Below are 14,955 nucleotides of genomic sequence, written 5' to 3'. Positions count from 1 at the left end.
TGGATCCATATAATAAGTTATTAAATAAAAAAAAAGAATACATTTTCAAAGTCTTTGTAAGAAAATAATTTAGAAAAGGCTAGAGTGGATTGGAATGTAGAAAGACGGATTTGTATTATCCAGCAATGCAGGATTTATATCGACGTCCCTCTACTTGTCAAAGTGTGAGTAGACTTTGGCATAAAGAGCCGTAAAGTCGAAAATTTACTTCTACACTTTAAAAAATTTAACAGAAGTTTATCTCTGTATAGTACTTTTACTTACTTTGAATTTTGTTTTAAAACTGTTTAGGCTCTTGATTTTTCGTCGAACAATACGTGTTACTTGGTGTCAGTATAAAATTCAACTAATTTAAAATGTACTATACTGAGTGAAACAAACATGCGAAAACTATAAATGTCCAACTAGTGTATGTTGTTGGAGAAAGTTTGATACTATTTCAAAAAATTATTTGATACCAAACGAATAGTAAATCCTAGATGCGCAAACTTCAATAGTTTTTACTGCTGTGAAAAGCTGGTATGCTCGTATTAGAAATTATATTTTTGTCGACGTTTTTCTGTACAGGTGTGATGATAATAACAGGTATTTCTTTTGTGCTTAATGACAGAGGTATTTTGAGAGTCATGATTTTAAGTGATGTTACTGACAAAACTTACTGATTTTTAAAAATCAATTACAATGCCATATCACCGAAACTGATAAATTTCTTAATTACCTTGTTTTTTTTAAGTTTCTCTAAGTTTTTAGAGGTGACGCGATGCATAAAGAATTTTTTTTTATGTACAGTTACTAAGACGCGTGGGGCTTATCAGTCACTCGGTGCGTATACCGGTGGTGAGGCAGGATCTAGCGTTTTATAGAATTAATTCGAAATTTAGCTGTTGTAATAATTGTTCATAATTTAAATGTAACAGCTTCAACTGTGGGTAAATGCAACTTAGGGTATATCGATTTTTTATAATCTTGCCCAGCTTTGTGGTAACGACTTATCCTTTGGTGTGGTGGTTGGCTTCGGACGCATATTAGACCGATGCTCAAGTGAACTAACATTGGGTAGAACTTTTTGATGAGATGAATCGCACTTTTTTGCTTCGTCTCAAGGAATCCTGGTTGGTTACACCCTTGCCGAATGTAGCCCCTCGATTTTTTTTCAAACTAGCTGACGAACAGATCGCTACCTCGATTCGGTTAAAACGTTTTCAATTTCATGCAGATGTCCATAGTGCAGATGGTCGAGATGCGTACACTTTATAAATTTTTTTGATGATTTTATTCTTTTTAAGCTGAAATTGTATGGGAATTTGGTTATATTGATAATAGATATATTTCATACTCCAAAAATGTATCTCGGCAAGACATTCAACTATTCTGAAAATTCAAAAAAAAAAAAAAAGTACATAGAGTAAAGAATTGAAACGGTATTTCATGAATTCCTCCTAGCAAAATGTCTCATTATCCGTTGATTTTGTTGAATTTTAAACTTTCAATACCCGAATCAGTTAATCCTATTTGTCCTGTCGATATTTTTTGTTCGAAAAATTTGTTTGACGGTTTGTCCAAAAGGACCAATACTGGTGCCTCAACTAAAACTGCAAAATAAACGAAAGAGCAAGAGTCAATATCCTTCTGAGAGACTACACTGCAGCATAGCGAAGGGGAAGAAAAAAAATAGTCAACACCACATAAACACAAAGTAGCCGTTTTTCCTTACGTATTATTCTACTCAAGAGCTTACGCAGTGCCACCAGCTCGATTTCTTCCGCGCACAAGCCGAGGATCGATACAAAATCCGCGAACCTCCCTCCGGTTTTCCTATAAATACTCGGCACGCTCGGGAGCACTGCGGAACCCCGCGCCAACAAGAGAATCCATACTTATTATTTAGAGCTCGGGGTAGACGCTCCCTCGCGCTCCGGAAGTCAAGAGCAGCGGCAAAAGGATACGCAATATACCCAACTCCGCGATACCGCCACTGTTGCGATCCCCATCCCCTCTCCCCCTCTTCTTCTATTCTGTGCTCGCGTTGGTTTTCATTTTTTCACGCACACACGTATATATAAACTCGCTTGGCCCCATTTTCACGCGAATCTCAATGCACGGGTCCGCGCGTGCACGTATATATGTATATATATGCAAGTATAATATTTCGCGGGGATCGCGGACCGGAAACGGATGTCCGTGTCGTGAAAAATGGCCAGCGCAGCGCTTCCGACTCCCCCTAACATTTATACACACACAATGCGAGCGCAGATAATATAGATGTAGGCTGATGCCCGAGTCCAAAGTGCACATCTATATTTCACGTATACACCACGCGTACACGTGCAAAGATAGCAATGATATAATTATGGGCGCATTATGAGCCGTGTGTATACAAGAGGGAGCGCTTTGATTCCGCGAGAATTATAGCTCCCGATTATGCAAATCTTACATTGTCGGGGGATATTACACAGCTACTGGTGTATGCATAAATATACCTGCACATATATGTGTATCTGAGGCCGTGGGTTATTAGTTCTCGAAGCGAACACAATAATCGTTGGAGCCCGGGTCTTCGGATTTTTTTTGTTTTGTTTTGTTTTCCATGCTCGGCAAATCGAATGGTGAATAATCAATCGTTGCCGTTGTATATACGGAGAGGGCTGCAACAATGCTCATTGTTTGCTTGTTTTTCATTATTAGGTGAAAAATTACACGCGAACGCTGTACGTCGTCGGTGTTGTTGAGAGCCGCGGAACAATGGTGCGTTGCGTAAACCGAGTTATTGCGCGACGACGAAGAGGGATCTGATATTGTGTATATACGTATGTATACCTGCGTAGGGCTTTGTGCGAAATTAATTTGTGTACCTGCACGGGTTGAATGTATAAAATGCAAGTATAATGAAGTACGTACAGCAGTTTTATCGGAGTATAACAATTAATTAACGTATATGTAATTCAATATTGATAAATGATGGGATAATTGGGATTGGGGGTGTAGAGGTGGTGGCTAATGATATACAATAACGTTATTCAATTTGAAACGGGTAATCGAGCCGTGTATTGTACCCTTTAATCAAGGCAAACGCTATTGTTCTCAAGAAACGCGCGTTGCGTTTCCGTAAACAACGCTAGGTATTTGTGGATATGCACACGAAAGTGACGCGATGCCAACTGCACTCCATAGCCGCGAAATATCCCGAGACGAGTTAAATTTAATTTTTTTTTTTAATAATATAATGGAGAAACGGCAACACAGTATTTTCATAAAAACATTGTAAAACTCGGAGTTTCCTAGCTCCATGTCGACTACGAGGATGGAGTCGCTGTTTCGCTGTAATCGCCGAGGAGAGAGAGAGAGGTCATCGTTAGGGCTGCACTGGTGTCGAAAAGCCGTTTGAAGCGACATTTAAAATGCAGCGATAATGAGGGCAAGTTAAACAGTAGTCCTCCTCCTCGTTTTTAAAACAAACTTACCGACCCTTGGTGTTGCACGTGTATGGGTATAGAGATGGCACGGCAAAAATTCTCACGCATCTCATTAGGAGCGACGGAAAGGGCGGACCAACTCGAGGGAGAAGGCAACGCGCGAATAATGCATGCATGGGTAGCCAATCGAGGACTCCAGCGTGGGGGATGGCGTGTCTGCGGGTAAACACGGAGGTAATCTTACTTTTTTTTTTTTTCGTTCCAAAAATTTTTTTGGATACGTGATCAAAAAAGGGACAATACGGAGACTCCCGTAACGTACGCTATAGCTTTTGGTGTGGTATAATACAAAATAGACCTCGAGAGTAAAGTGCTTCCTTCAAGTTGCGAGTCATGGAATCCAGTGTTTAACGTGAGACGTTTTCTTTCCGTTTCAGGAGCCAAAGTTTCTCCAATGATGCGCTGAGCCCCGACTCGCACGAGAGGATGGATCCGAGCTGTCTGCTCCCGCTGATCCTACTGATCGGTAAGTTTTGCTTTAGTAGTTTTTATAATACGGATTTTTTAAAATTGCGCCTCTGCCCCGTTTTTCCTTATTTTACCGTTTCCATGCGGGTTACACCGATTTATCGACAAAAATGGCCATTTTTGTTACTTTCACTGGTGATCAAAAATTTTCAATTAAGAATATATAGCTATTTTGGGTAGCATTAATTAGTTCAATCAACCGCCTCTTACACGTTTGCCGGACTTTTTCGCAAGACTACGTAGAAAAGTAACGCATAGTTTCATACAGTAACTATTATCATTCGATTCTTTACCTAATATTAGTGATGTGGTTATCAAAAAAAGTTGATCAATATTTATTGGACTGAAAATTTAATTTATGAGCTATATGAGGAATATTTTGACTTCAATCGTAGCCTAGTTAAATCAAATGTTGGTAGCCATGTTGAGATATGGAAAAAAAACTCAAACACTAATAGATAATATTTAAGCTAAATTTATACCTAAATATGTTAAACGTATTACACGGTAAAAATAGATCGAAGTTGTAACTTCAAATAGAAACTAATAAAGAAGTCATCAACTAACGACTTGATAAAAACAAAACGATTTTTTTAGTCCAACTACAATGCATTATTATCAATGACTACCTTGAGATATGTGAAAATTTTAATATATAATGTATCTATAGTAGATTAGGTACATGGATATAGATTTTTTTTAAATTTGGCCTTGCGTGAGTCGTTTATGACGCATTGTGCTCGAAACAAGATGATTATATTTTTATTTAGGACTTAATACAAATTAAACTTTTTTTACAAAAGACCCACACAAGCGCGCATATGTGTACCCGGTGATACACGTATGTACAATATACACCCGACATCGCAAAAATTCCCGATGGAAAATCGATGCAGCCACATCAAGTAGTAGAAAATATTCCATCCACCGCACAATGCGCGTTACTTGTCATCCACTCGATAATGCGTTTCTTCCCCGAAGAGATGCGCAACCGTATCATGATAAATTAAAAAAAAAAAAAAAAAAAAAAAAAAAAATATCAACGTAGTGATGCGAAGAGAGGAAGCACCCTGATGTGCAAGGGGAAAAAAAGAAGCGTGGAAAAGCGGCGATGGAAGAGGAGGGGGTGGAAATCACTCAGCCGAGCCGAGGAAATGTTTCCTTCGCCGCGAAAATCGCAAAGTTTACTCTCGCCAACTCCGTCTGTCCATTCGTACTTTCTCAAAGAAAAATGAAGGCAGTGCGCATAGGTATATATACGAAGGGCAAGCAAACAAGAGCAGCCGCCACGTACAACATCCACGGGAAATCGAATCTTTTCCTCCTTGCGCGTATACGTATGTATATAGGTACCCTTGGCAACGTCGGATTCATCGACGCCTCGCACTATTTTTTTTCCCCCGGCCAACAACTGCCCTCTCCCCATCAACTCACACCTCACACTGTTAGCATTCCCATGCATTTTCGCGCTTACCCTTCGTTCGTTTTTTTTTTTTTTTTTTTTTTTCTACTTCTCGCTCAGCGCCAAACTACCATGGGATTCCTTGATGGCACTAGCCAATGCTACTGTATATATATATATATATACGAAGTGGAGTGAGGCTAGAAAAATATGTATGGAGACTTGCCAATAGCGACAATGGAAAATTGGCAGCAATCGAAATGCACCTATACGCCGCAGTCTCGCTGTGTGTATGAGGACAAAAAAAAATATACATCGTCCAACTACCCAATCGACTAGCGATGTGGTGATTCAATTTTTGTTCTTGTACCATTGATTTCACAGATGGAATTAAAAAATTTTTTTAGTCCGGAAGAATCGCTGATTAGTCAAGGAAAATGATGATTTTAGCTGAAACAAGTCTGAGGCTATACGATATCACAAAAAATCTCGATCATCAGTAACGTATGGTCAGGTGTTACACTTTACTTTTTAACATACAGCTTTTTACAAAATTTGACATTCATGCGTTCAAGATTTGTCCTCAGTTCTCTTTATTTCTCTGTACAGTTGTGTTTTGCGAATGTTTGTGAAGTACGGATGAATTGATTATAATATAAAAATAAAAAAAATAAAAAAGGTACTCCAACCTAGGCTGTTTTTCAGTTATTCGTTTGTATTATTATTTGTACTGGCTTTTAAGCCCCTCGCTTAGCTCACTACTTTAGATAGAGAAGACCGAGATACGAAGCGTCCAAGACGACGCTTCATTTCGAGTGTAGAGTAAGGATGAAAATGTCTCTCTACCAACCAATCTATAAAGTCATGTATGGAAAGTTTAAAAGGAGTGGCTCATACAGGACACTTTAAAACTTCAGTAGTAAAGTGTGACAAATCCAATAGGACTTACTATCCCCGATGTCCGCTTTTTCGATTATTAAAAATTTATAGCATTTAAAGAAATGACAACTACATGAAATTACCAAGTATTCTAATAGATGTTTCATTTCTATAGTCAAAGTCGAATGGATGAATAATTTTTTGTTAGCGATGAAAAATACATGAAATGAAGCGCAAAAGCTATATGTACAATTTTTTCAATGATACTACGTGATGAATGTAAAAAAATATAATTTTTAATGTCACATCACCTAATTACGAAAAAAAAAAAAAAAATTTCACCAATTTATGAATCACGCAATTGTAGGGAAATAAAGCTTTTGCATTTCATTGCACTATCTTTTCTTTTCGTTCTGAAAAATCTCCTCGTAAAATGTCTAAATATAGAAAACTTTTTCTTCAAAACCTCCTCAAAACGATCTCAGTTTCACGTATAAACACACAAAAATCATCCAATACAATTAAAAACACTCGCACTTGAAAAAAAAAAAAAAAACCCGTCCCCCGAAATCATGTTACACCCACAACAATTCCAACGGAACCCCACCAAAATTCAATATGGTCTAGTAGTTCGATTCCCCCTGATCCCTCCCCCCCCCCCTTATACCTGTTCATTAGCGCACGCCATTGCCGGCCAACGTAATATCCCTCGGGCGATTGACAGCCTCTGCACTGCAACCAAGTCATCGTTGAAAGCTCGCCTCGGAACGGCTTCAAGACTCGCGTGATACGCACGTGCACAATGCGATGCATATTGCTCTCCCTCCAGTAATTACTATCACAGCGGAATCCGTACGGCCCGTGTGACGCATATTGCTCTCGAAAATTTAATTTCCAGCTCTATTGCGTCCCATATATTCATCGAAAAATCACAACGCGACGAAACACGGGGGGAAAAAAAATCCCCCAACGGAAATAAAGGACCCAACCGAAAAAAAAGTAGGCCAACGCCCCTACACGCACGCGTCAATGCCCTTTTCCAATGCACATGTATACATGTTTCCCGGCATCAAAAACCACATTTGATTCCTCGACGAGCATAGAGCCTCCCACCCAATTCGCTGACAAAAAAACATTTTTAAAAATTTTTTTTTATTTTGCTTTCGTAAACACACGCGTGTCGCTGATAAGGTGTACGTACGCGCAGCGTAAAAATACGTAGGTGACTATTATCACCCTTTCCTGTTCCTCTCCGTTGACAGAGAACCGTACACACACACATGGCTACAGCTCGCGAAACGACCGAACGGAGGCGTCGGAGCGCGCGAGAGAGGTGAGCTAAAAAAAACACAACCCCGCGCGCTGGGCTCGTTTCCGCAGGGGGGTGGGGGGCAGATAACGGGAGGAGAAGAGGCTCGGGACAGCGGGGATGACGAGTAATCGATCACGAGCACTCTGCCAACATCGCCGGCAGCAGCCCTCTGTAACTCTCATTTCCAATCAGCACGACTCCCCCCCCCCAACCCTTCGTTTCTCTCGCCCGGGCGAAAAATCCTTGTTTACCTCCCGCAAACACTCGGAACTGCCTCCAGTTCGGTGTTTTTTCTCCCCCGGCCGGTGCTTTTGCTCCCTCCCTGCGAAAACTTCGATTCGGAGAGGGATGATTCCCGGTGGGGGGGGGGAGGCTCGCGAAAGTGTTTTTACGCGCAGCTCGTAATCGCAGAGTAAATACAGTTGTCATGCGAGTTTAATTTCTAGAGCGCCGTGGCTCCCTGCTTTTTTTTTCGCCGCGATGGAAGAAATGACTTTTCAGAGAAAACAACTTCCTACAGCTTCGCAACGGTGGGAGAGTACAGTCAGTGGAGGAACACACGAGCCATAAGGGATACGTGCACGGAGGACGGAAAGCCAAAGCCGCACAACAGGAAGGACGGAAGCCGTGGTGGTCCAACTCCTCGGATGCCACGGAGCCACATCGGGTACATCCGAGCGGGGGGGTGGTCCGGTACAGCAGCACGTGTGTGTGTCCCTCTATCGATTTCTGGCCCGATGGAGTGGTATCGCGACACGGAGCTACACACACTCCCCCTCCCTCTCTTTCCAGTTCCTTTGTGCGCTTGTCCCCGTACGCCCGGCCCTCGCTCGGCAGAGAAAATACGTACGTATACATACGCGTTGATTTTTTCATGCCGCGCGGGGGAGACGCATCGCCACGATTCCTCATCGACTCGCCCTTTCCTATATCCACCCCCCGACCGAACTTTTTTTCCACAGCGTATACGAGGCGAATCGATGCAAATCCCCGCTCGCGCGGTTCTATTCATTCGAGGACGAATGGGGGTCGCGCGGAAAGGACGATGATGGATATGGAGAGATCCACGAGGAAATGGAAAGGAAGAGGCGAAGGGCCTTTCTTCGCGCGCGCGCGGCTTACGGATTCGTATATATACGCGATTGTACACGGGGTGACGCCACAAAATCGCGAGGGTTTTTTTCCAATATAACATTTCAATTTGAGGGATGTTCAATCGTAAAATGACGTGGCACGGTGTAACGTCATCGGGTGCATGGGCTTTGACGTGAATTATGAACAAAGTTTCACCAGCGATGTGTATCGCGTCGCGTGATAACGCAAAATCAATAGTAGATAGACGGTGGAAATGGAAACAAAGCCATGCACGACAGAAATGGTTTTTCCGTGAAAAAGTGTCGTCGATACGGAGTCCCTTTCTTAAATTCCATCCCAAAAGCCGGCGCGTGTCAATGTGGGGTGGCGTCAAAAGGAGTCGTATGATGCGGAGAAAAAAATAGCCGTAGGTACAGCGTGTGTATATTACTCCTGACAAATTAAAAAGTACGCGAAAAAAGTACGCATAGCGTGGAGAGCAGGGCGCCGGGAGAGGAGCTTCAAAAGAAAGCTCGTCGCTGTGTCGGAGCTGCCCCAGACAAAGCATCAGAGAGAAAGATAGGGCGGGGGATGAGAAATGAAAATTCCGGGAGTGCGACGAGGCGAAGAGCGTCCCTCCCGTGTGATGTGCCACCGCGAGGGAGCGTAGTATATCGACGCGACGAGTCTGACCGAGAGACTGACGTACGCAGCGAGGTTGCATCGACGGTGACACGGGGGGTTGTTTTTTTTTTTTTTTCTGATCAGATGGAGAAGTAACGGAGACGCCGGGGACTCGGGAGTGACAACAATGCCCCAGACTGACGTCACGCTCGTACCTTCATGTGTATCGTTCGATTTTAATAATTAATGGAAAGCCGATTGCCCTCTAGAGCAATCTTCAGACACCGGAAAGGCAGACGCGAGTCAAAGTGAATCGGAAAACGAGGGACGGAGGGAGCCAGCCAATAGGAAAAAAGCGAGACGGACGAGGTATGGGGAAAAAGAGGAGCGAGGGGGAAAGGAAAAAAAGACACGGAATACAAATCGAGGCCGAGACGACTCGAGAAAAACCCCACTGACTGTTTTCCTCTACCAATACATCTCTCCTGCCATTCGTGTTTTTTTTTTTTTTTCTTTTTTCTTTTTTCCTCGTCAAAGTATACTCACGCGCACCTTAGAATTACATAGAAACTAGACGCTGCACGATTTGTATGTATACCTTGCGCCATAATCGAACGACGCGTCGCGTAAACGGAGCCAATGTCTGACCGAACCCTGACTCGTACTACTCAACATCGGCAGTTTGCTTGTTTTACGCTCCACACCAGATATTGGGGACGAGTATTTGTTTTTGCTCATAAACATCATTGATTATTACTATGGAGAGAGAAATGGGGGATGGAAAGTGATTATGAATCTGTGCTAATCCGGGATTGGACCGTCCCAGTACTGAAAAATTCACGAGTCGACGCCCCTCGTCCCCCTCGTTCCCGTGAGAAAAGTTGGCGGGGGGGGGGAGAAAAGAAACGAAATTCGACAAGTCAGCACTTTTTGCGTAACCTCCACGTTCCCGGGAGCTAATTAAAATCCGAAATTAACCCTCCCCGTATTATACCCAGTCAGAGATCACGGGGGTAGGGGGAGCGTCCAGCGCCGTAACGTGGTTTACGCTTCAGGAAACGAGGCGACGGGCAGGAAGTTCATACGACGTGACGGTCGTAAAATAATGAAAAGGGGGTGAAAAAGGACATTAACGACACCGGGGCAGATGCTCCGTTTACGAGTGTCCCTGTGCTATATACAACCACTCGTATCCTTGGGTGGAGAGCGTCGGTGTTATACGAGGGCTCGGGTAACGCAATAACGTTCGATTATCGGCTGTCTCGTATATCAAAGGCACCTGCACAAATACGCGGCGCTATAAACGCATCTTGCTTTTTCCTCGCGGTAAACGAGATATCTCGGGTGCAGAACCATCGCTCCTCTTCTTAGGCCAACTGGGAGGAAAAACACCGGGACCCGTGTATACATGTAGGGCTGTAAGCGTGGAGTTTGCGGTTTTTCGGGGGGGTTGGGATTTGCGGGGAGCTATACCGGGCCGGTGCCATTAAGATAATATTTTAGAGCCGGCTTTATGCCGATAAGTCGGTGGCCTCGGGATTATTTTCCCTCTTTTTCGGCCACTTGGTGTATTTATTATGTATACGTATACGGCTAATGATTTGACTAATGCTGAGTAATATCAAGCCAACGGGTAACTCTTTCGGCTATTTATGTGCAAATTTTATGGCCAACGCCAAACTGTGGTATACATTACATACAACTGTAAATCCAAGGAGTGCGTGTTTAAGTACACGTTTAAAGCTCGCGCGGTTGAAATTTCTGGTGCTTTTTTTTTTTTTTTTAATTAATTATAGGTAGAGTAGTGTTGATATAAATGTTTCAACAACAAATGCTTCATTGACTATTTCGACTGTTCTATTGTACTAAACATTTTTCTTCTTCTTCTACGATGGTCATGAGATGACTGTAAAGACATTTCTGTGATTGATTTAACGCACTTGTACGAGCGTTGAATCTTATTTCACTGCACAGCATTTCGACATTGATTTCTCGTGATCGACGCAACCAAAGTTTAAACTACACGATTCAAACGTGTGTACTCGAAGGCAATGGTTGGATTAACAGTGAGCATTACGATTCGTTCACACCCAAGTCAGCTTGACCGATGTACCGTGCACGTCTCGACAAGAGGCCGAAGGAGGTGCCTTGCGGCAGCGGCGCATTAGCATTCAAACGCCGCGCCGTGTAGGCACCCCCTCCCCCCCAATCCCTGTCAGACCTGGGGGGGGGGCTTTGAATTAATTCATGCAAGCTTGCTTGCTCGGAGCCCGAGAACACGGGGCTGATAACTGATAGCCCGAGGGCTGCCCGCATTTGGCACGCGTGGATCTGGTGCCCTGTAAGCTCCGCGATCGATCGATGGCGTGGGGTAAACAAAAATATGTATACACACGAGTAGTGCGGGGTCGATGAGTCGAGCAAACCGGTGTTACGAGGGATGACCCTTTGATCTACCCGAAAAGTTTTTTCAACCGCGCGACCCTCGGAACAAAAGTGCCCTTGATCGGGCAGAAAAAAATACAGCTCCTGTGTCGCTTGGGAGAAAAAAAAAGTGAAACAAAGGAGACCTGCATCCACCTGGCTATCACAAGATATTTTCCATCAAATTCGCCAATGGGGAGGAGTAAGCGCCTCTCGGCCTCCTCTGCTCCCGATATAATCGGCTTAGAGTCGCGCGCGCGGAATGACGGACTTGATCCTGAGAGCCCTTCCCCCCCCCCAATGCTCCCCTTTGCTCTCCGCTGCTAGCCCCAGTTGTTCCGATATCCGCCACGTGGGGGGAGGGTTGCAGAGGAAAAATTTAGATGGATTTAATTTTGACGTTTTCAGGGCTCATCCGCGCGAACTCGGACTATCACATATATGTATACGTACACACTGCAGCACTGCAGTCTCGGGATTAATTAATACAACCGGGGCACTCGGCTACACGCGATTCCCGTGAATTATTTGTGCAGCGGGTGTATGTGTGCTCGTTGGGCCGCGCGTGTTTGCTCGCGGATAAGCGCGTCATCAGCTCGTGTCGGGGGAAGCGCGTGAAATGTTTAGCTAATGCGCGTGAGCCGAGCTTTCGCACGATTTTCTCGTATTATGCAATACTGTTGGGTATACCAAATTGTCACTTTGTCTCGTTGTTTTATCCTCTGCACACGCACATATATTGTTTGTCACGCCAATAGCTCAGACTATTTATATATGTATGTAGGAGAAATATGTTTGTTTTTTTTCTTCTTTAATTCATCGCTCGCCTGCGGGTATACGCTCGGAATTTTCGCACCAGTACAAAAAAAAGGGGCGGAAGGGGGTAGAAAGAGGCGCGAAAATGCTGCAGGTGGACTTGGAAAGCCTGGCGTGTGGGAGAAAGGGCGAGCCGAGAGCAAGACAGGGAGGAGAGATTCACTCCAGAGACGAGTTTGCCCGTGGGCCGACACCCCGAAAGAATAACCAAGGCTCGAGAGAAGAATACACGAAGGGGACAAGAGAGGCTTTTTTTCTATTTAATTAGCAGGCTGTACGAGCTCAAAGACCTCTTCAGTGTCGCTCTTCTCCCCCTGCAGTGACGGCACTCCTCCTCTTTCACTACCCCCTTTGTCATATATACTCATTTTTGCGCGCGACTCTCGCCTGTTTGTATTCGCGCGCGTAAATATGTGCGATACGCTCGACTATACGGTATATATATCGTTCGCCCGCACGTTTGACTCCACCATCTCTATTCAGTTTGCTTCGTATGAGCGCATAAAGCTCTTTTGACGATTACATATAAATACAGCGATTCTCTTGGCTGAAAGTACAACGTGCTCGTGCCAATGGTGAAGGAAAAATCAAGGGGATGCAAATGAAACTTTTTCCTCGTTTAATCAACGTAATCGACGATTCTTTAACCGCAGCGTATTTGCTCGCGCTATTCCCGCGAGACCACACCGTTTTGGCCCCTGTAAAATTACTTTAATAAGCTACGGGGCAGAGGAACAAGTACACACCCCTTCTTTGGACTCGATGAAATATTTATCCAGCTCTTAGTTTCGTACGGGGGGTTATATTACCTCCATCGAAAAAACCACCGCGTGTCTTACTGCAAAATATTCCGCTCTCCTCGGCAATGCCATACCTCCGTTCGGTGGAACGAATAAGAAAATTAGCCCCCGAAAGTTTAGCATTTTAATTGAAAATTACATCCATGGAGAAAAAGGAGAGCCGCTCGTTACGCGTCCCATCGGCGAATATCCAGCGACCCCACCGCGCCTTCACTGGTCTCTCCACACCCGCGGCCGCGATGGATTATACATTTCTTTCGAGCGCGACTTATTTAATTTCCAATCGATATTCCGCTTCGAGGGCGAGAGCCGTAGACGAGGCGAATTAAAAGCTCATTAAAACCCGGCCAATCCCATCCGGGGACTTTTACGCGTTACGTATAGGTACACGATCCGCGGCTCTCCCACCTCCTAATGACGTCTAACGACTCTCGGGATGTATATAGGGCGCACTGGCAACTCTGGCCTTGTGTGTGTAGAGGCCCTCTACCTCGGATATTTTTTGCGACCTCGTTAACGGGATCCTCTTTCGGGACGAAATTGACGAGGCGAGAGGCCACCCCCACCCGACGCTTTCTCGAATTAACCGTATAATCGGCCCCTGTACACAGCGGTGCTTTGATTGCAGGCCCCCCCAACAAACTGCTTTGCTGGACTACAAGTACACATTTATGGTATATCTTTTCACTGCTGTGGCGCTCGACGTAGTTTTGGACTGTACTTGCGGTACGAATCATCTGGAGTTTTTTACAAAAATAAAATTTTACTTGCCTAACAGTGCAAAAAAGTATACGTAACAGTTGAAAAAAAAAAAAAAAAAAGTTTTTACACGAGACAGTTGAAATATTACCATTCCGAGCCTGCGGCGATTGTTGTAATATTTGTACGATAGTCGGGGGATGGATACGTAAAAAACGAGTAGACGAGAGTAGTTAAACGGAGCTCGTGAGTAGCGATTAAGACCCGCGTTTGTACAAAGACGCGTATACGCGCAAGGCCAGCCGTCGAAAGAGAGAATGTGCAAATAAGCACGAGCAAAGCTCGAGGAATGGGGGAAAAAAGCATAAAAAAAAAAAAGTGAAGGACGTTTGGAGGAAGAAGAAGAAAAGGCACGGTAGAGGGGGGAACTTATTACCGGGTCTCGCGGCTCTCCGACCTTTTGGGCGTAAATATTTGACTCCCGCAAGGGGTAGAAAGAAGTAAAGTCCGTCCGTCACAAACTCGCGCCGACTTTTCTCCTCCATCCTGTACCTATACATATATACACAGGGCGTATGATAATGGCACCCTTTGAGCCCTTCCACGCGACTCTGGCTCCTTTGCCATTCGAGTCCAACTTATTATTTTTCCTTTCCACGTTTCTACCGTGCATATAGACCGGGGGGTCTTTCTAATTGAGACAGAAGCCTATTGATTGAGAAATGAGTCGCGAGGAGGCTCGGGATTATTGTCATCTCGATTCTTTTGTGCCACGTGTAGGTACGTTGTACACAAACATACCAATACACGCGCAGCTGGGCTCAAAAGTACCTCTCGATTCGATTTATCGCGGGACAAGCAGCACGGGACTCTGTTGGTGCCGTGATTCGCTATTGTTCGCGATGAATGAGTACGTTCGCGCGTGGTGGGGGACCTTTTTTTTCCATTGGTATAATTACCGCGGTCTCCAACGATACCGGTTTT

General features: G+C 44.2%; 1 protein-coding gene across 1 annotated transcript in view; it reads left to right on the top strand.

Moving 5' to 3' along the window:
• The window catches only part of Dscam3 (Down syndrome cell adhesion molecule 3), a 117,659-nt gene that overhangs the window by 52,329 nt on the left and 50,375 nt on the right, over positions 1-14,955 (top strand). Inside the window, exon 3 of the mRNA XM_089592983.1 lies at positions 3,851-3,939. Within this exon, the coding sequence (XP_089449109.1) occupies positions 3,851-3,939 (89 nt within the window). The remainder of the gene's footprint in view (positions 1-3,850; positions 3,940-14,955) is intronic.

Source organism: Copidosoma floridanum, unplaced genomic scaffold (genome assembly GCF_036245765.1).
Source record: "Copidosoma floridanum isolate Cflo_tuat_1 unplaced genomic scaffold, Cflo_Japanese_pri ptg000019l, whole genome shotgun sequence".
Classification (NCBI taxonomy): domain Eukaryota; kingdom Metazoa; phylum Arthropoda; class Insecta; order Hymenoptera; family Encyrtidae; genus Copidosoma; species Copidosoma floridanum.
Note: the sequence above shows the minus strand (reverse complement) of the source record. Positions and strands in the feature narration are given on the sequence as shown.